The sequence below is a fragment of the Malus domestica genome, chromosome 16 (genome assembly GCF_042453785.1).
Source record: "Malus domestica chromosome 16, GDT2T_hap1".
Lineage (NCBI taxonomy): Eukaryota > Viridiplantae > Streptophyta > Magnoliopsida > Rosales > Rosaceae > Malus > Malus domestica.
In genome coordinates, this window is record NC_091676.1 from 9,735,226 (window position 1) to 9,756,513 (window position 21,288).

General features: G+C 38.1%; 3 protein-coding genes across 3 annotated transcripts; 2 read left to right on the forward strand and 1 right to left on the reverse strand.

Annotated features, from left to right (window-relative positions):
- Positions 1-1,063: 1,063 nt before the first annotated feature.
- On the forward strand, positions 1,064-6,428 carry LOC103433134 (DNA replication licensing factor MCM2). The gene is made up of 17 exons (XM_008371367.4): positions 1,064-1,375; positions 1,507-1,685; positions 1,813-1,967; positions 2,089-2,266; positions 2,403-2,622; positions 2,712-2,919; positions 3,022-3,156; positions 3,259-3,450; positions 3,539-3,711; positions 3,800-3,988; positions 4,097-4,213; positions 4,356-4,440; positions 4,529-4,681; positions 4,790-4,915; positions 5,006-5,188; positions 5,736-5,897; positions 6,005-6,428. The coding sequence occupies exons 1-17, from the start codon at positions 1,158-1,160 to the stop codon at positions 6,119-6,121; spliced, it is 2,790 nt and encodes a 929-aa protein (XP_008369589.1). The 5' UTR covers positions 1,064-1,157; the 3' UTR covers positions 6,122-6,428.
- A 665-nt stretch (positions 6,429-7,093) lies between these two features.
- Positions 7,094-9,816, forward strand: LOC103433136 (calnexin homolog). The gene is made up of 6 exons (XM_070815158.1): positions 7,094-7,430; positions 7,517-7,586; positions 7,798-8,927; positions 9,025-9,096; positions 9,204-9,320; positions 9,431-9,816. Exons 1-6 carry the CDS (start codon positions 7,317-7,319, stop codon positions 9,578-9,580), a joined length of 1,653 nt encoding a protein of 550 aa, XP_070671259.1. The 5' UTR covers positions 7,094-7,316; the 3' UTR covers positions 9,581-9,816.
- Positions 9,817-14,833: 5,017 nt separating this feature from the next.
- On the reverse strand, positions 14,834-16,051 carry LOC103433137 (uncharacterized). The gene has a single exon (XM_008371369.3). It carries the CDS (start codon positions 15,758-15,760, stop codon positions 14,984-14,986), a length of 777 nt encoding a protein of 258 aa, XP_008369591.1. The 5' UTR covers positions 15,761-16,051; the 3' UTR covers positions 14,834-14,983.
- Positions 16,052-21,288: the final 5,237 nt, after the last annotated feature.

The window sequence follows — 21,288 nt, forward strand, 5'->3', positions numbered from 1 at the left end:
ACAAATATGAAAGAAGGTAGTAAAAAAATGGATTGTGTTTGTAAAAACTATACAAAACAAATTAGTTGACGAATTTTCTTTTGATAAAGTTGATCTACAGAAAAAAAAAAAAATGAGAAGAAAAGAGTTTGAATGAGATTGTCACACCGTTACTAATCTGCATGCTATTTGAGAATGCCGAATCTAAAGTGGGGCCTTAAACAACAATTAGAAAGAGGCCCTCACATGCTTTCCCATCATAATATTTATTTAATGGTTTAGTAAAAATACTAATATTTAAAAATAAGCATTAGTCGCAAGTGATGAATGATCCTAATAGATATGCCTTTCTTTTCAAACCGCTAGGCATCCAGATTAATCCCTCTATCCTTACCTTAACAACTCAGAATATGAATATTGTTATGTATAAGGCCATCTCCAATAAAATTCCTATATTTAGTCCCCATGTGCATTGTAATATAAAGCCGACGACAAGTTTATATTTTATCTCTTTTTTATCTTCATACTATTTTCATGCTACGAGTGTCTTGGATTAACGATACAATTGAGATATATATATATATATATATATATATATAAAAGTTCCCTTTGTTCAGAGTATAGAGCCCATAGACACGGTGCTACGATAACAACGGATCAGGATCCTCTCCTGAGCAGATGAAGAGGATCCTCCTGACCAGGCCCATCGGGCAGTTCATTTTTTATCCAACGGCTACAAACAAGGAGCCCTCTAAAAGTTATAATAATTATAACCGTTGGATAAAAAATAAACGGCCCGATGACCTTGATCAGGAGGATCCTCTCCATCTGAGAGGATCCTGATCCGATAACAACAACTTGTATCTTGATCTTGAGTCTTGACGAGTTTTCAGTAGGTTTATAATTTGGGTGGATCCCACTGAATCATCAGAGAACTAGGCCCGCCTAGAGTTTGCGTTTGCGAATCCAAAGCCCAAACTTTTGAAAGCCCAAAATTCATCATGAGACGTGGCAGCCCACGTGAGCCAAAATGGCGGGAAAGGTTCCCGCCAAAAAGCAGAAGCCTCCTCCCTTGTGAGCCCTTGAGGCAGCGCAGTTCCATATTCCGAATTGCAATTTCAGCCGCATAGAGAGAGAGAGAGAGAGAGAGACGACGAAAAGAAGTTTAATTTAAGGAAATGGCAGAGAATCATCCGTCGACGCCGGATTCGCCGACGTCAGTCGGGTTCAACACGGATCAGCTGCCTCACACGAGCCGCACCTCCGAGAACTTCTCGTCCTCCTCTTCCGACGACGAGGCCGCCGTCGACCCCGAAATCGTCCGAGATGAACCCGACGACGATCCCCTCCTTGAAGAGGAGGAGGGAGAGGATCTCTTCCACGACAATTTTTTGGAGTCAGTACTTCAATTTCTTCTCTCTCTGAAATGCATGATGTTTTTTGAATTGATTTCATTTGATTTAATTTTTCAAATAAAATTTCGAAATTTGGGTTCTCAAGAAATGATTTGTTTGGATGAAAATATAGTGATTATCGGAGAATGGATGGGCACGACCAGTACGAGTCGGTGGGGCTGGATGACTCCGTTGAGGACGAAAGGGATTTGGATCAGATCATGGCTGACCGCCGTGCCGCGGAAGTCGAGCTCGATACCCGTGACGGCGTCCACACCTCACGCAAGCTCCCCCATCTTCTCCATGACCAAGGTAAGTAAACTTTGTTTCTGTGAATGTAATGTATCCTTGCAATTGAGAATGGAACAATTTCAGAATTATGTGTTTTTGGTGTTGGTTTTGGTGAAATGTTGAGTGTGTGTTGGCATTTTGGTTGCAGATACTGACGATGACAGCTACCGGCCTTCGAAGAGGGCAAGGGCGGATTTCAGGCCTCCGAGAAGCTACGATGATACAGATGGAATGCAGAGTTCACCCGGAAGATCACAGTCACAGCCCGAACACTCCAGAGAGACTGATGATGACGGCGATGAGGTTTAGTTATTCAAAGCATGCTTTTGACTTTGATGAGATTTTACATGAATTTCTTAACTTGCGTTGTGAACCCTTTCTTATATGTCAAATTCTTATCACTGGTTGTGGGTTTCATGTGTAGAATGATGAAGAAGAAGAATTTGAAATGTATCGTGTTCAAGGAACACTCAGAGAGTGGGTTACTAGAGACGAAGTGCGAAGATTTATAGGCAAGAAATTCAAAGAGTTTTTACTCACCTATGTGAAAAAGGATCACAATGATATCGAATGTGTGCGCCTCATTAATGAGATGGTGTTAGGTAAAGGCGTAGCTTTCTTTTATAACTGTTGTTGTCTTTTTAATGTTCTACTTTTTATCCCATTCTTTGTGCAAGCAGGAAGCTAATGATGCCTCGGATTTTGAATTTGAATCAATTTTACTGTTGCATTGTGCAGCCAATAAGTGTAGTCTGGAGATTGATTACAAGCAATTCATCCATGTTCATCCCAATATTGCCATTTGGTTGGCTGATGCTCCCCAGTCTGTCCTGGAAGTTATGGAAGATGTTGCCAAGAATGTTGTGTTTACTTTGCACCCCAATTACAAACGTATCCATCAAAAAATCTATGTTCGGATAACTAACTTACCTGTTTATGATCAGATTCGCAACATTAGGTATAAAGGAGATTTCATTGTTGTGGTTACATTTTTCCTTGCCTTTTCCTTTGTGGTGACACTTTCATTCTGCTCTGAATGATGTGCAGGCAGGTCCATTTGAATACCATGATTCGTATTGGAGGGGTTGTGACCCGACGCTCTGGGGTCTTTCCCCAATTGCAGCAAGTAAAGTATGATTGCAATAAATGTGGGGCAATCTTGGGGCCATTCTTTCAGAATTCTTATTCAGAAGTGAAAGTTGGTTCTTGCCCTGAATGCCAATCAAAAGGACCATTCAGTGTCAATATTGAGCAGGTGAAGTTTCATATTTTCACATCTGCTTTCAGTTTTCTTTTTTAATGTTGTGGAGGCGGTTATGGGATTTTAATTAGTATTACACTTCAATTCTTTCCTCAGACAATATACAGGAATTATCAAAAGCTTACACTCCAAGAGAGCCCTGGAATTGTCCCCGCAGGTCGGCTTCCAAGATACAAGGAAGTGATACTATTGAATGATCTAATTGATTGTGCTCGTCCAGGGGAAGAGATTGTAGGATCCTCATCTTTATCTTGCTCATTTTTACTTGTTACCTGTTTTAGTGAATAATCACTCAGCCATATTCTGTTTTCTTTTCTATTTGATTTATTCCAGGAGGTCACTGGCATTTATTCAAATAATTTTGACTTGTCTTTGAATACAAAGAACGGGTTTCCTGTATTTGCCACTGTGGTTGAAGCAAATTATATCACTAAGAAGCAAGACCTCTTTTCTGCTTACAAACTTACTCAGGAAGACAAAGAAGAGATAGAAAAGTTGTCTAAGGACCCAAGAATAGGAGAAAGGGTATGTTACCAAAACCCTCATTCTAAAGTTTCTAAACTACATACCTCTTTGTATTACCATGAAATAACTATAAGTTTGATGGATGCAGCTTATCAAGTCTATTGCGCCATCAATCTATGGCCATGAGGACATAAAGACTGCAATAGCTCTTGCCATGTTTGGAGGCCAAGAGAAAAATGTTGAGGGAAAGCACAGACTAAGAGGGGATATAAATGTTCTTCTCTTAGGTGATCCTGGCACGGCAAAATCACAGTTTCTTAAGTAAGAGCTACTATCATTCATTTAAAATTGAATCCAGTTTTTTGGCAGTGAAGATCTATTTAATTATTCAATTTTTCCTTCTCAAAAGGTATGTTGAAAAGACTGGGCAGAGGGCGGTGTATACTACTGGAAAAGGAGCATCTGCTGTGGGGCTCACAGCAGCTGTCCACAAGGATCCTGTTACAAGGGAGTGGACTCTTGAAGGAGGAGCGCTTGTTCTAGCTGACAAAGGAATATGTCTTATTGATGAATTTGACAAAATGAACGATCAGGATAGGTACGGAAACAGTACTGTATATGTCCATCTTTCAATTATGAAAGCTGACTCACCGCCTTCCCCATTTTTGTTGAGGATTTGAGCACTAACATTTTCATCTGCAATTAGGGTGAGTATTCATGAAGCAATGGAGCAGCAAAGTATTAGCATATCAAAAGCTGGGATTGTCACTTCTCTACAAGCACGCTGCTCTGTCATTGCAGCTGCAAACCCTGTTGGAGGAAGGTATGTTAGTGCAAAATCTATTAAAACTAGCCATCGGGACATACAAACTCTCTTGCATTTTTAAACTAGACACAGTTTTCTTTTTCCTATTGTAACCATTACTTGCATGTCAGAACAATCTGACCCTATGTCTGCATTCCAGATATGATTCCTCTAAAACATTTGCACAAAATGTTGAGTTAACAGATCCAATCATCTCTCGTTTTGACATACTCTGTGTTGTTAAGGTCACGATTCTACAAACTCTAGTCTTCTTTTCTACATTTTATGTCAGTACATTTTCATAGGGTTGGAAAAAAAAATGATAATATGCAGGATGTGGTTGACCCAGTCACTGATGAAATGCTTGCAAAGTTTGTCGTTGATAGTCACTTCAAGTCACAAGCCAAGGGAGCTAACATGGATGATATGCCTATAAGCGAATCCCACGAAGACAGTGAAGCCTCTGCCAACCCAGTAGATCCAGAGGTTTATACTTCATACCCTACCCAGTCTATCAACTTGTACTTTCTTGGTTTGTATGGACTTGAGTTTCTTTCTTTTTAATCTCATTGAGTTTTTGGCCTTCATTTTCAGATAATTCCTCAAGATATGCTGAAGAAATACGTAACATATGCCAAGTTAAATGTATTCCCAAGGTTGCACGATGCTGATTTGGAAAAGATCACACGTGTTTATGCTGATATGCGGAGAGAATCTTCAGTTAGTTTCTTTTCGTACATGTTTTATCTTGAGAGTTTGTGTTTTGGGGTTTACCTTGTAGGAGACTTACTCTTTCACTGTTTTGTTTAGCATGGACAAGGCGTACCCATAGCTGTAAGGCACATTGAATCAATGATACGAATGTCTGAAGCACATGCAAGAATGCACCTTAGACAGCATGTTATACAAGAAGACGTGGACATGGCAATTCGTGTATTACTCGATTCATTCATCTCAACCCAAAAATTTGGGGTGCAGAAAGCTCTGCAAAAGGTATAAAAAGCTGCACATCTTCCCTTTCCCTTTCCCATTTTTATTCTGGTGTTTTTATAGTCTTCTAAAGCTTCTAATTTTATGACACACTGGCAAGTCTAGTTGCCACATTGAATTGTTAAGGTTTTAGCTATTGTTCTGCTCGGCAATGGAAATTTACGTTATAGTGAGTACGGTCAATCTTATATATGAGGATTCTTAAGTATCCACCACGGCCAACTTACTCTCCCTATTGTCTTGTATTTCTTCCGTGTTAATGCTCACATAAGTTTTCAAATTATTCCCCGGCCAAAACTCAAGTTTCAACATGATAATCATCTCTAGGTCTTTGCTGAATGTTTATGCCCTTAATTTTTAAATACCATAACATTTTATAAGCACTTTCATAGTCAATCATTGCCAATCACAATTTGATCTTGTTTGTAGTTTTAATATTATAATCTAATAACTTTCTTGTGCCTACCTGAAGAATTTGTATATCACTTGGCAAAATTTTTGAAGTTTTCAGTGTAGTTGATTACTGAAGGATTTGTTTTGTATTTTGCAGAAATTCAGAGAATACATGACTTATAAGAAGGATTACAACAGTGCGGTCCTTCATTTACTCCGTCAGCTCGTGAGGGATGCAATCCGCTTTGAAGAAATTGTTTCTGGCTCTGCCTCAGGGCTCACCCACATTGATGTAAAAGTGGCAGATTTGCAGAGGATGGTAATACAGACATGAAATCCTGCTATTGGAAATTTAATTTTTTTACTCTCCTAACCGAAATAGGCACTTGACAATCGAGCTTTTCGGATTTGATTTGTTCTGTGAAGGCGCAGGAGTATGAGATCCTTGATCTGCAACCCTTCTTCACAAGCGCTAGTTTCTCAGGAGCCAACTTTGAGTTGGATGAAGAGCGTGGATTGATAAGGCATCACCTTGCAAGATGATGATTGGAAGAAGTATCGGTTTCAAAATTTGCTTGAAACACATCAATCAGTGGTCTTGCATAAGTTGCACGAGCAAAAATGTCGCGGTAGTTTGGACTGCAGGATTATGAACTGCGTAGTTAGAAATTAGATAGATTTTGAACAAAATCTTACGATTTGCATTTGGTTTCGATGCTAAGATAACATTTACTGGTTTCTCTAGCTGCTCGCTCCAAAGAATTTGCCTCTCAGATTTTCTTGTTTTTGGTGTTTAGTCTTTTAATTTTTCTTATTCGTCGAAAATAAAAAAGTGCATGATGATTTTTTAGGGTGTTGAGCTTTCTTTTAGTGAACATTAGGATCCAATGCCCAAAATTGTCCCAAAATACAATTCAATTGCTTTTCTTCTTCGTGCAGACGCTATTATTAATGGTGAGGATGGGGAGAGAACAATAGGATCGGAAATTGACTGTTGGTAAATATGTTATAAGGGAAGTTTAATGAAAAGCTTCCGATACTATTCACTTTAACGAAATGTTATATTTTTACACTAAATAAAATCAATCCTGATACTATTTATTTTATCTTTTATTTTGTTCTTATCGTTAAAATTCAAAGTTTTCAGTCATTTTCATTAGTTTTTTTATATTAAATCAAAAATCGAAAACTAAAACATATATACAGTCAATTTTTCATTTTATTATTCTCTCGTAACCTCGTCATTAGTTATAGCGTACATATGAGAGAATAATAAGTGAATGCAAGTATGATGAGTAATATAGTCGGAAATTAACATGTGTCCGGTTAAAATATATCAATCATTTATGGGTAATGCTATTCACACTTCTTTACTTCTCATATTTGTTGTTTATTAATCATTTTCAATTCATTCGATTTGACAGTCAGAATTTAGGTTAAATATGCAGAAAATAAAAATAAATGTGTGAATAACATCACCGTCACTTATCAAAGTGATTGAACCGTACAAATATTATAATGGTAATCATTTGTATTTCACAACTCAAGTATTGTCCAATAGAATCTTTAGGTCTCAGATTGCACCCATCTAGTATCTTCTACTTGATTCTTCTCTTCAACTGGCTAAAGAATCAACAAACAAAAAAATTCTACTCAGCAAAGGAAAGCATTCAAATCAACTGTTCCAGTGTGTAGCCAAAATCCAAGGCGCGCTTAGGGTTAAGGCGCGACGGTCCTCATGGCAGGAACACGGTGGCGTAATTTCACTGGCCTCCTTCTTCTTCTGCTGGTACTGCTGATTGGCTGCTCCGCTTCTCAGATCCGCGCCTCTTCCGAACATGAAGTCGATTCGGTAAACCATTCGCTTCTTCCGAAAACTGTTCTATTCTTTATTAGTCTATTTTTCATGAATTTTTACAAAGAATTTATGATTTACAGATCTTTTACGAGCCATTTTCTGAGTCGTTTGAAGGCCGATGGATTGTTTCTTCCAAGGATGAGTACCAAGGTCCTCACTTTCTCCCTACAATTTTTGTTCAATTTGTAATATCTTACATAATTACAGCAATTGGAAATAAATCATTGTTTTTCTGTAATCTAATTTTTCCAGATTTGTTCTTGTTCATACCGTAACTCTAGTCATTTATTACTCTCCAAGTGTAGTGAATTTATTTTTGCAGTGGATTTTGAATGCTAATTTTTGTATTTTTCAAATTTAGGGGTATGGAAACTGTCCAAAAGTGAGGGACATGATGATTACGGGCTGTTGGTAAGTGAGAAGGCAAGGAAGTATGCAGTGGTGAAAGAGCTCGACAAGGCTGTGAGCCTCAAGGATGGAACCGTTGTCCTGCAGTTTGAGGTCCGGCTCCAGAATGGGCTCGAATGTGGCGGTGCTTACTTGAAATACCTCCGCCCCCAGGATGCGGGTTGGAAAGCAGAGGAATTTGACAATGAGTCGCCTTATTCCATTATGTTTGGACCGGACAAATGTGGTTCCACAAACAAGGTTCATTTCATCTTCAAGCACAAGAACCCCAGGAGTGGAGAGTTTGTTGAGCACCATCTCAAGGACCCTCCATCCGTGCCCTCCGACAAGCTGTCTCATGTTTATACTGCGATACTGAAACCTGATAACCAAGTGAGGATTTTAATTGATGGGGAGGAGATGAAGAATGCGAATCTTCTTTCGGCTAAAGATTTTGAGCCTGCGTTGATTCCAGCCAAGACAATTCCTGACCCTGAGGATAAGAAGCCAGAGGATTGGGATGAGCGGGCAAAGATTCCAGACCCCAATGCCGTTAAGCCTGATGATTGGGATGAGGATGCACCAATGGAAATTGAAGACGAGGATGCTGTGAAACCTGAAGGGTGGTTGGATGATGAACCTGATGAGATTGATGACCCTGAGGCGACAAGACCAGAAGATTGGGACGACGAAGAGGATGGTGTATGGGAACCGCCGAAGGCTGATAACCCCAAGTGTTCATTGGCACCAGGTTGTGGAGAATGGAAGAAGCCAATGAAACATAATCCTGCTTATAAAGGAAAATGGAGCCCTCCTATGATTGACAACCCCAGTTACAAGGGCATATGGAAGCCTCGAGAAATTCCAAATCCTGATTACTTTGAGACCGAGAAACCCGACTTTGAGCCCATTGCTGCTATTGGCATTGAGATCTGGACAATGGAGGATGGAATATTGTTTGACAATATTCTCATAGCTGATGATGAGAGGGTTGCTGAATCTGTTAGGCTAACAACATGGAAGCGGAAGTTTGAGACTGAAAAAGAGAAACAGAAGGCTGAGGAAGAAGCTGCAGGTCTTTCGGATGGACTCTCAAGCTACCAGGTAATCTTTTTTTTTTCCTTTTATATTTGAGTTTCCTTCATTGCTAATGATTTTGGTACTTCATAAGCTAATCAGTTTTAAGTACTAATACGTGTAGAAGAAAGTATTCGACCTTCTCTACAAAATAGCAGATGTTTCTTTTTTGGATGCATACAAACCCAAGATCATTGTAAGTCCTTGGCCTGCCATTGCAGCATCTTAACAAACTTTCTCAAAACTCTGCTTAATTGAACTTGTAGAAGGCGATAATTATTGGTTTTTGTGATACTCATGCAGGATCTGATTGAGAAGGGAGAAAAACAGCCCAATATTACAATTGGTGTTATTGTTTCCGTAGTGGTTGTTCTCTTGTCAATGTTCTTTAAACTCTTCTTTGGTGGCAAGAAACCAGTGGTATGCTATTATTTCTTGCATATATTCACTTTTCTGCAGTGGTTACGACTTTTGATATCTTCTTAATTACACTAGGGCACTTGTAAACTCTTTTGTCCCACACTTTCCAGGTAACTGTTCCTGAGCCAAACAGGGCTACGGCTGCAGAGACTCCCCGCGATGAAGGAAGCAGTGGCGAGAAGGAAGATGAGAATGAGAAAGAAGAAGAAGAAGCTGCTCCTCCTCCCCGCAGGCGGCCTACCACCAGAAGGGAAACATGAGCATATATGTGATATCAGTATGTGGTTATATTAGCAAAATTTTGAGATAGAACCTATATGGCTAGATTTCTTGCTAGCATGTTTCCGAAACTTCCTTTTATACTTCTTATCAGAACACTTCTTTAAGTATGAATTAGCGCTACTCTTGTATTGATCGTTATATTTGTTTGCCTAACGTTTTCTGTTGGAGATGGATGTTGTTCACTCTAAATTAAGAATGTTCTCCCATTTAGCCACCTGCTCTTCATCTTGAGTTATGAATTGCGTTGTGTTTAATGTCTCATTTCTGCTGTAGATTGTCACTATAAATGCGTTATTTGCGACCATTTAGCCTTCGTAGATCAAGAACCCAGATGATATAACAGCAACATATACATAATTAATTCACCAAAAATCATCGCATTACAATAACCTTTCTTAAAACGAGGGAAACAATTTGGGTCCTTGAGTACGATTTCTCGTCCTACCATGCGGGACATAATTTTTGCAGAATCGAGGCGCCTGCGACACACCCGGATTATGTACCGATGAGGCCAAAAGAAACGGCCAGCATTCACGCTCTTCATCCACATCACGGAAACTAAAATCCGATTCAGGTCTCTGTCCTTTGCCTTCCATTTTCTGCATCAAACACTGCAGCTCCAAGTATGTTCCCTGTGATCTTCGGTGCGCTACGTCCCCCGTCCCGAACGCATGAATTTTGTTTTCGAGTTCTGTCCGAGTATAAGGTTTATTTGGTCTGAAATCCATGTCTGTAATCATTCCTCTAACTTCATCGCCCATCTCCTGTTTTACATTTTCGGCGTACCAGTTGGAGAGCAACACATATCGTCGGCATGAAGAGTTTCCAAATCATAGAGCTCTCAATAACCCGTTTGCCCAGATTCAGTTGCAGGTGAATCCTACAGCCATTGCGCAGTGCTCTGAGTACCTCGGCATGTCCTTCAATCTTTCTTCGGCTATAAAGCTCCTTGCATCGTCAAATTGCCCAGAACGAGATAGAAGAGCTACCAGCCAAGCACGGTGCAACTGTAGGTGTCTTGATGCAGATGAAGTTAAACTCCCTTTCCTCAACCATGTGTGCAGCAACGCAAGCATGAAGGACGGCGGCGTATGTGATTTCATCGATCTGTATGCTCGAGTCCTTCGTGTGGCAGAACAAATATACTCGGACCTTTCCTTGTCAGTGTAAGCTGTACCCCGATATCATCACTGTCCACGAAACAAGATCTTTTTACTTCAACTCGGCAAAACTTTTACAGCTGATTGGATAAATCCCGACTTGACATACATGTCCCTAAGTGCATTCAGAACGGTGAGATTCATTCGGATACCATTTCGCAGCAAGAACCCATGAATCTCTTTGCCATGTTTACCTGCAGACATTCTTGCGCATGCCGTTAGAACACTAGAGACTGAGAGGGGTCGGGTTTCGCCCCGTCTTCTATCATCTGCCTCAACAGTTTAAGACCGTCATGGAAGCCTCCCCGCTTCACATTGGCATGAATCATTTCTGTCCAGGAAATGACATCTTTCGAAAACTGCTCGAGCTTCTTCGACACAACCGCGGTCCATGTACATTCTCAAGAGTGTTTTGCTCACCACACATCATACTCCAATCCACCTTCCTTGCCAACCCTGTGGACTTTTGTGCCATCAATCAACGATCTCAACATGCCACAGGCACCAGCCACCGTCGCAACCGCCACAGAACCTATCTGAGCTCCAGACTCCATCATTCTCTCAAACACATGAACCGCCTTGCCGGGCTTAATTACCTTCCCCGATGTACAACCTTGCCAGCATAGTCCAAGAAAGAGAGTCCTTAACAGGGGATGTTAAGGGTATTTATCAGACAGCCCTTTTGCAGCGTCCGCGCTGTCGAGATGACCGTACAATTCAATGAGAGCGGCAACCACGTACCGGTTACCGGAGCAGACGAGCTTATGAGCGTGGCCATGGAGTTGCTTGCCGAGAGAGAGATCGGCCGAAAGGCGGACAAGACGCGAGGGAGGGTATGTCTGTCGGGGCGAATGCCGCGGAGGAGCATTTGGTGCCAAGTGGCGAGGGAGTGGTGGAAGTCGCCATTGGCGATATGGGTGACGGCCACCTTCGTGGTGGGCTTAACATTTCGGGAGTGCTTGCAGTGGATGGTGTTGATTGAGTTCTCGGTGACCATCAGATGCTTACATTTCAGTTCAGTCGGACCCAATTCAGCATTGCCCGTACGGATTAGCGCGCTGTTATCGATGAAGTTTTTTTTTTTTTTTTTTTTTTTCCTAGACAGGATTTGCAGTTTGGCAGTTGAGGTTGAAGTTTGGTCGAAGAACAACGACATGTCGTGTTTTTTATTAGGATTCTCTCGATAGAGAAACGACACATTTGCATAAGCGTTCACCTCATGGCAATGGTGTCATTCATTTCATTCAATTCAACGGTAAAAACACTCATATTTCAAACTGTGCCTTCTTGATAGGCATATCATGTTAAACTAGCAAACTGTCGAACCGAACCTAACCGAACTAACTGATAGCAAATTAGTTTGGCATGAATTGGTTTGGTTTTCGATTTTCTCACTTAAAATCCAAGCCTGAGCATTTTTATAAAAAATATGCTTCCATTCCTCTCTTTTTTTACTCCGTTTCTAACTGAAATCTCGATTAGTATTATATAGTTTGTTTCTCAAATTTAAGAATAAAGTGAACTGAATCAAATCATGCACACCCAAACCAAGTATTGACCAAAATAAAATTAGAAAAAAAAATAGATTAGACGAGTAAATAATGTTCCCAACTCTTTCTGTTTCATGTCTCCAGAAATACAATCTTCAAGCACTCGACTTCAGAAACCAATACACCACAATGTTTTAACCATTGTAATTTGCACATGAAATATTTGAAGGTCAAAGTGTTTCGAAGGAATCGGCTGTTATTGTATCGATCTTGGATATTTTTTAAACAAACGATATTAACTGCATTAATTAGTGAGTTCAACATCACAATAAGCTAACAATAATGTAGTTCAAATTTGTCTTTGACGAGAATCGAATTTAAAATCTCTTACTTACAAATGAAGAGGAATATCAATACTAGGGAATCAAATATAAGATCTCTTATTTACAGGTGAAGAGGAATACCACTAAATAATAATACTAAAAGCAACCTTGAAATTAAGTTGCCATAAAATTATAGCCACAAGAATCCGCACAAATTAGAAAGCAATTCACCTCCCCACTCCCCACTCGACCAGGCCTAACTTTGACCATACTTAACTTCATGTCGTGTTTGTGAAGGATAGGAATTGGATGGTGGGTATTGGCTTGACTGAGCTGGTAGCTGATGTGTTTTTTTTTTAATGAACTATTGATTAGGAGAAGCTTCGGTAAAGCTGTCTGATTAGTTAGTATTTATATTATATTTGGGCTAAACTAAAATATTGATAATTTCAAGTGTTTATGCGACGTACGCCTACAAATTTAGGTGAACTACTTATGTCTATTAACACAAGAGAAATTTCGCTAAAACTATCTGTTTAGAACAATTCTTAGGTCGAGTAAGACAACGAAAATTGTGAAGAAATCATGTATTATAAGAGGTGCCCTAAAATTTTCGATAGGGCAACAATATTAGGTCGTGACCTCGGGTAAGACCACAAATTCGAAGAATTTCATGCCTTTGTAGTTTGTACGATGTGCTCACAAATTTAGGATTGAGCGCGATAAGAACTTTTGGTAGAAGTGTGTTTTAGGGAATATAGACGCTGGGTGAGATTTTACAAGCTGTTTTCATGAAATTTTTACCTAGGAGATGATTTTAACGCATATTTTTTAATTTCTCACGTCTTTTTATTTTTTTGTTATTCCATTGAATAAGTCTAATAAAAATAATTATAAAATTAAAGTTTAAGAGGAAAATCTATCAATTATAAAAGTTTCAGAAAGATAATTAACTAAAATTAAGATTCATGAGAAATTAGCTAATTATAAAAGTTCAGTAAGATAATTAGCTAAAATTAAAGTTCATAAAAAAATTTACAAATTCGGAACAGAAATTGACAAATAGGTTTGAATTAAAGAAGTGTGCTTATCAATTCTTATTGCAATCCGAGTAAGGGGAGATTTTTCAGTGTGACTGTCACACGAGGTAGTACACTGCGTGTCGCTATATAAATGATGGGTCATATATGTTAAAAAGTTAATAACTTAAAAAATAAAATTTCTCATCACTTACATAAAAACACATAATTTATCATTCGTATTTATGTCACAATTAAAAATTTCTCCGAGTAAGATTAGAAGTGCCTTAAAAGACAGAAGGCAATTTAGATGGACCGGATAAACCGAGTCACGGTGGAATCCCGGTCCGTCTAAGTCCTTATCTTAAGTGACGCTGACCTATGTTGACTGCTAATTTGTCCATTTCCCTATCATGTCAAAATCTGAAACAAGAGCACTGGCAGTTGGTGACCTAGGCCAGCCAGTCCAAATCTGCCAAACCTAGCCACGCCCCATATTATTTTAAATTTTTTAATTAAAATTAAAGATAAATATTACTTAACCAACGTTGGTCGTTGGTTATAAGATATACAATGAACGAATATGATATGTGGATTCTTAAGATCCTCACAAAGAGGATTCTCATTCCAAAAGCCACTCATGCTTGGGTTTATTTTATACATGTAAAATTAGATTCACATCAAACGACTGATGTACTACGAGAAAAACTTTAATGTAAACGGAAATGTAAAATATATGCCATAAGAATAGAGATATACTCTATGACAGGCAAGCATTTCAAGATTGAAGTAAATTCTGCACACTTGTTTTATTTTTGGTTGCACACGGTTGTTTATTTTTTGTCTTTATATTGAATCATTATTCAAAAAAGAACCAAAGAGAAATAGATGGACGTGTACGAAATTGAAGTAAATTCTGCACACTTCATTTTCTTTCGTTGCACATGCTTGTTTATTTTTTATCTTTATTTATTCGAAAAAGAGCCAAAGAGAAATAGATTGATATGTGCGAAATTGAAGTAAATTCGGCACCTTTTTTTTTTTTGGTTGCACACGCTTATTTATTTTTTATCTTTAAATTGAATCATTATTCAAAAGAGAACCAAAGAGAAATAGATTGACATGTGCGAAAATAGTTTCCAAGAACTAATGAACCAATGACAACTTTGAGAAATTGAATAAGAAGAATTTTAACGGTAGTACGATTAGCAAAAAGATGACGATCATTAAGCAAAAAAGTGCGATTAGAAAGTAATTGTATTAAAAAAGAGCATGAAAACATATTCATGTATTTACATAATTATATTCACTTCAATCCAATGAAAATCAAGAGAGGGTCCTCCTAATTAACACCTAAATCCTAACTAATCATTAAAAAGGCACTAATCATCATTTTCTTGACGATTTGATCTTGATCTTGGCTTTGGAAGAACCATTAGTAGAACTACTCTTTTGCTTCTGGGAAGCCTTCGATGAATTTGGTTGAGATTTCTTCTTGGAAGATCTCCTCAGCCCAAAAGAAGAAAGCTTTCTGCTCTTCTCCCGAGACTCTCTGATGGGCTCGAGCCTCGGCTTCCACTGCCGTGCCCCAACAAGCTGCGTGTAGTCTTTCTGCAGCTGAGCCGTCGTACAAACCCCGCTCTTGGCCTCCACCGCCGCCGCGTCATCCTCGAGCTTCTTTTCCTCCAGCAATTGCGATATAAACTCGTCCGAAACGCGTATTCTCAAACACCCAGACGGCGTTTTCTGTATATCGAACGGCTTGCAGCTCGCCGCTTTTCTAACAAACGCGTTTCTCGACGAGTCTTTGCTGCTGAAGGAAGCAATGGTGACGAACGAAAGCACGGATTGGAAAAACTGCTGGGGAAGGAGAAAGTACTTGTGACCGAGTTGGAGCTGGTCGTCCTCCGACAGTGCCGGGATCTTCTGCCCGATGTAGAACGAATCGGACCGGCACACTTGGTGTCTCGGAAACTCCGTCATGACTTCCGCAACGTGGATTGGCCGGTGGTAGATCAAAACAAGCCCGTCCGATTTGACAAGCTTGATCGTGCAGATCGGGCCGGCTTGGTCGTTGGGACGGAGCTGCGCGCGAGAGATGCGTTGGCTGCCCATCAACTGGAAGCACCACGGCATCATTTGGAGAGTGAAGAATCGCAACGCCATTTGTCAATGTGTGAGATCGGAGAGATGTAATTTGTTGGGGACTTTCAGCATAGATGTTGTGCGCAGAAAGATGGATGATGATAAGGTGTTAGATTAAATTACCGAGAGAGCGAAAAGGGTTGTGGCTTTTGGGTATGGCGTGTGGGGTTTGAGAAAATTGATTCCAAGTTAACACCATATGAGGTGGGTTTCTTGGGGTTTATATATAATTGTTGATCGATGTACGACTATGTGGGTTTGAATGGAATGTGCACCATGTTATTATAAAAAATTTCTTCGAGGATTCTCTTCCCTTCCTTCCCTATCTATTTGAATGGCTACAGTTAAGCTACATCAATAACTTATATTAATTTTTTTTTATAGAGATAATAAGATAAAAAATAAAATGTGAAAGAAGAGGAGAAGGGAAGGGGATAGGAATAGGAGGGCACAAAATATATCGATTAAAAAACTCGTAGTACCGGCCGGTCCAAAGCATCCAAAGAAAATCATGTTATTATACAATAGTAGAATGCATTTTAATCTAAATGAGGATCCTCGCCATATCTTTTTTGTGAGGATCCCGGGGATCCTCAAATCAAATTCGTTTATAAATTATTGTAAATTTTTTATTTAAAATTGAATAAAAAAAAGTGACCGCACGATGTACGATGAACAAATATGATTGGAGGATCCACATAATTCTCACAAAGAGGATCCGGCAAGGATCCTCTCTCTTTTAATCTAATCTAAACTACTAAAAATATTTTATTTTTATTTTTTTAAATACGATATTTTTACACTAAAGAGATTGAGAGTTCGGCTAAGTCACACTATGGACAATCCAATTTGGTATCGAATTTCCATCTACGAGATTCGAACCTACGACCTCTCACTTTCAAATAAAGAAGAATATCATCAGAGTGTAATACTAAATAACTAAACTGCTAAAAAGAGATTCAAACTTAATACAAAGAGAGGGTAATCGCGACCTTTGCTATAGTTTCAATAATACAGAGACACATGTAAGTTTGTTTTCTAATTGGACAGCTTGGATTTTAGAGTAGGACTGCAGACAGAAAAGAAAGAGAGGGAAGGAGGAGGGGGACCGATAGACCCGGGTAAAGCTTTGCTTTCTATTTGTCCGTGGGACATCAGATAGTACTTAGCATCTACTTTTGTTTGTTAATTTTGAAAGTTGGACACTTTGGTTTGACTGCAATTTCTTCTCGTACGCCAATTGAGGCCAAGCTTATTTAAATCCCAGATCCCGCCTTTTATCTATGAAATAATATGTGGTCCAAATCCAACCCTCTTAAATTACTATATTTTTTGGTTTAGATACTAAATAGTAATTTGGGAGGAGATATACAAATAAATAAATATTTTGGTGTAAAGATACTATGCTATCCCATACGCGGGCATGCTGGATTCTTAATTTTATCCATATATTTGGCACGATATATGCATATGAGGGAACATCGAGTTATTGTAGTCAGAAGAGCCAGATGAGCAGATAAATGATTATAGAGAGGAAGCGAATGAAAACTCTATTATGTTTCGATGTATGCATAATAATTTGGTGTGTACTTAAACATTTAACAGTTAAAATTTTAATGGTTACTAATTTTGGTCTATAATATGTATTAATATAAGGGTAAGACTACATATAATAGATGTTTTATCAGAACCTTCACAAAACGAGAAGTCTTATTCACTTGGGGTAGCTTTTTTTAGTATAAATCAATACACAAAAAGCATCATGTGTGTAGCAAAACTTTGAACAGTTAAAGATTCAATAGTCACAAGTGGCAGTCTACTCACCAATGTTTACGAAAAAATCACGAAAAATTATCAAAAATGTTAAGATGTGGTCAGTTAGGTAAGTTGGTCAACAGATTGTGCTTATTCGTTTCCACTAAAGTTCGATTCATATCTTTTTTTTACGCAGATTAGAGTACTAATTTAGAATATCCTCGTGTTGGAAAAAGATAGCAAGAGTAGAAAATACATATAGTTTTTTTGTTGCGTAGAAAGAAAAGAATATATCTGTAATTTGTGTGCGAGTTGCATGGTCTAAGGAAAGGGTGACAGGAGAATGCACTTCCCCATGGACATAACAGTAACACCACTGACCACCCCATGCGTGACGCACACACCACCATTCCCAACTTCTATAATTAAACAAATTTACCACAATCTTAGATTCTCTAATTCGATCCTAATTAAAATATATCATGATAATCTTTTTTTTTTCTCATTTGGCCTCTCCAACTCTGAACCAAAAGTAAATTACAATTAATTAGATCTTGATTGGTCCCAGGTTGCATTCTAACCAGTCAGTTGTGCGTCCCTAGCTCGGAATATTTTAAAATATGTGTATTGGTGAATAGTTTAAATTATCTGTTCAGGATTGTTGAGAATGTAATCTCAGATCGGATAATTATACTCATGCATCAGAGTTCATGAAGTGAGAAGAAAAGAGTACAAAAACAAAAAACGAGAGTGTAAAAATTATTATTGTAGAGTCTTAACAGATTATCCACCTGTTGAGTTTAATGACCGCACATTATCGGTCACTTTATATGCAGCATGCACATGCGAAGACAGTAGTTTGAGCAAACGGTAGCATTTATGCACGGTTGTTTGATGTCTGTAAATTCGTATTCAAACGAGACTCGCTTCAACCAACACATCCTTGGTCCCTGGATAGTGGATTCACAGGTCCCTTTAAGCTAAACCTCGATAGAAAATAGTAGTAAAGTTAATTACGTTGCGTACAACAAGGATTAGTGTCTCTTTGCTGGCAATTCTTATGCACTCTAACTGTGGTGAAATCATGTTCAGACTACAAAGACGTTCCAAGACAAAAGAGAAAAATGCTTATAAATTTGAATACCATTGCATTTTACAAGTTTGTGAAATATTTAGTGCATATGGTATTGAGTTCTTAAACCCTACGTACTTTTCTATATATATTGTCACATACCCTACGTACTTTTCTATATATATTGTCACATTCTTGGCTTACATAGAGAAGCTTGCTTATTGCACTTAATTTTCTCCATTAGTTATGTAGAATTGTAGATTACCTGTCAAGCCATGATTATCGTCATTAATTAACTTTTTGTGTGTGTGAGAAGCTGGCATGCAATTCGAATGTGTACTCACCAGAGTTTCGAACATCCATTAGCAATCATCAACGACAAGTGAAACCAACAATATTCAGTGGAATTCTGATATCATATGCTGCAAACTTAATTTACCAATTGTATGTAGGTTATTCTCTTAATATGCCTTCACATTTTCCACAACTGTTGTTGTCATATTTTTCTTTTCTAGCGATATAAATTTTTATAAATTTAGTGCCCTTGCACATGAAATACAACAAATTACTTTACAAATGTCAAGTTTAATTAACCTAACCTATTTTGATTAAAAAGGAACCAAAACTTACGTATCACTTGGGTCTATAACACTCTATGTTTAACTCTCCCTCTCTTCAATGATATGAATTTTTTTATTATCATCTGTCTATCTCTCTCGTCATATTCGGTAGCTAATGTTTGAGTTTGGATGCATAGACAACTTTTAAAGATTCTTATTTATAGAGTCTCTCTTCAATTAGGTCATTCAGTCAGGACCCATCAAAGCATTACCTAGTCAAAGCAAAGTTGGCAAAGCCAAAGTGCCCGACGCCCGTCTGAATTTCCAAAATTGTCCATGCAGAAATTTTCACTAAAAAAATGTCAATGTAGTTGTCTCAACCCTGCAGGAGAAACTTCTGTTACTATTTTTTTAGAGTAAAAGTATATATCGACAAGGTTGATGGAACAAGTACCTAACAAAACGTTAGAAACCTTCACCCATAAAAAATATTTTAGAAAAGATACGAGACAATAAACTATAACATGGGGTGTCAATAGATATTGAAACTCTATTTTTCTATTGTGATTTTGGTATTAATTTTATTTTATTTTTCTAATTGAATCAATATACAATTTCTCATGGTGTTATATACGTGGAGCCAACTAATCTATTTGGATTTTACATATATAATAGAAGAGTTTTTTGTAATACCATTACATATCTTTGTTCTCATATACAAGTTTACAACGCTTATCACGTGATCAGAATATAGTTTTAGTTTGTATATATATGAGTCTACAAAACTTATCACGAGAACAAATAAAGATAGATAAGTATAGATCTCCAACAACAGGTAACACTTTCCACGTATAAAAGTCTTTTGATACAATGAACCATATAGTATGAACATGGAGATTGTTATAAAACTTAATGAGAAGTTGTTATTGTTGAGTCACGCAAATGCACACTAGCATTACCACACACATGAAAACTCCATCAACTCGACTCCTCATCCACCAATCCAATCTCGTCCGTTTTGGACAAACACAGTAAAAAAAAACAGTACAACAACAAAAGCAAACGTGCATGTGTTGAATACATTTGCTTTCTTCAAGGGACAAGGATTGTCTGCCCTCCTTGTTTTCGTGCCCTCCTATTTTGTGTGGTCATGGTTAAGCCACGTCAACTTTTATATTATTTTTTTATAAAGATAATAAGACAAAAATGAATAGTAATATAAAATGGTGACGTGGCTTAACCGTGATCATACAAATAGGAGGGCATGGAAGGACACGGGAACAAAGAAGGCAGACAATCCTTGTCCTTCTTCAAGTGGATCGACCATTCTATCTTTGACCAGTTTGGTCTAGTGGAAACGCACGTGTTCAGGTGTCGAAGTTGAAGGAAAAGTACGGATCAAAATGGTATTCAAGGAAAAGGACTGAAAACTAAGTCGACCAAACTGGTAAATAGGGCATGCCAATTGCCACACCAGTTTATCGCGTGATTCACGAATCGTGCTGGAGTTATTCATACCGCATTTCATGATCAAAATTGTTTATATTTTAAGACCTCATTCAATGTTCATTCATGCAAAACATTGTACCAATCTGAAACGCTTTTGTGACCTAAAATGTGCAAACCATATCATTTTTTAAATAAAGTTGAAACATGTCACTTAATACTACAGTCTAATGATATTCATTTTCACTTGTAAGTGAGAGATTTTAAGCTCAATTCTCCACAAAGGCGAATTTGAACCACATTATTGCTAACATATTGTGAGGCTTAGCCCACTCCCCCACCCACGTAATGCAGATAACATTGTTTGTTAAAATAAAAAATAATGTTGAAACAGAAATGAGAATAAATAATGGTAAATTTAAATTGTTCTGGCTGTTGTTCAAAATGGAATTTTAATTTTTTTCTTAAAAAAATGACATTCTTAAAATATGTTAATTACTTGGAAGTTGGAAGAGAGGGAGTCGTCAAATGGTGTTTTGATTGCAGTGGCGAAAAATAATCATGCTTATGCACTTGGTTTGGATTTGATCCCCACGAATCCTCTTCCCCCTAACAACTAACAATTTAACTTACTAATGCTATCGTTTATTCAAAAATAATAAAAAAAAACAAGGGAGAAAGTTGTGAATCATGGAGGGAAAATGTAATGGGAGTGA

Coding starts and splice junctions, on each gene's coding strand:
- LOC103433134 (XM_008371367.4), top strand. CDS start 1,158: ATGGCAGAGAATCATCCGTCGACGCCGGATTCGCCGACGTCAGTCGGG. Junction 4,214..4,355: donor GCAAACCCTGTTGGAGGAAG/GTATGTTAGTGC, acceptor TCTGCATTCCAG/ATATGATTCCTCTAAAACAT. Junction 4,441..4,528: donor ACATACTCTGTGTTGTTAAG/GTCACGATTCTA, acceptor GATAATATGCAG/GATGTGGTTGACCCAGTCAC.
- LOC103433136 (XM_070815158.1), top strand. CDS start 7,317: ATGGCAGGAACACGGTGGCGTAATTTCACTGGCCTCCTTCTTCTTCTG. Junction 8,928..9,024: donor ATGGACTCTCAAGCTACCAG/GTAATCTTTTTT, acceptor TAATACGTGTAG/AAGAAAGTATTCGACCTTCT. Junction 9,321..9,430: donor TTGGTGGCAAGAAACCAGTG/GTATGCTATTAT, acceptor CACACTTTCCAG/GTAACTGTTCCTGAGCCAAA.
- LOC103433137 (XM_008371369.3), bottom strand. CDS start 15,760: ATGGCGTTGCGATTCTTCACTCTCCAAATGATGCCGTGGTGCTTCCAG.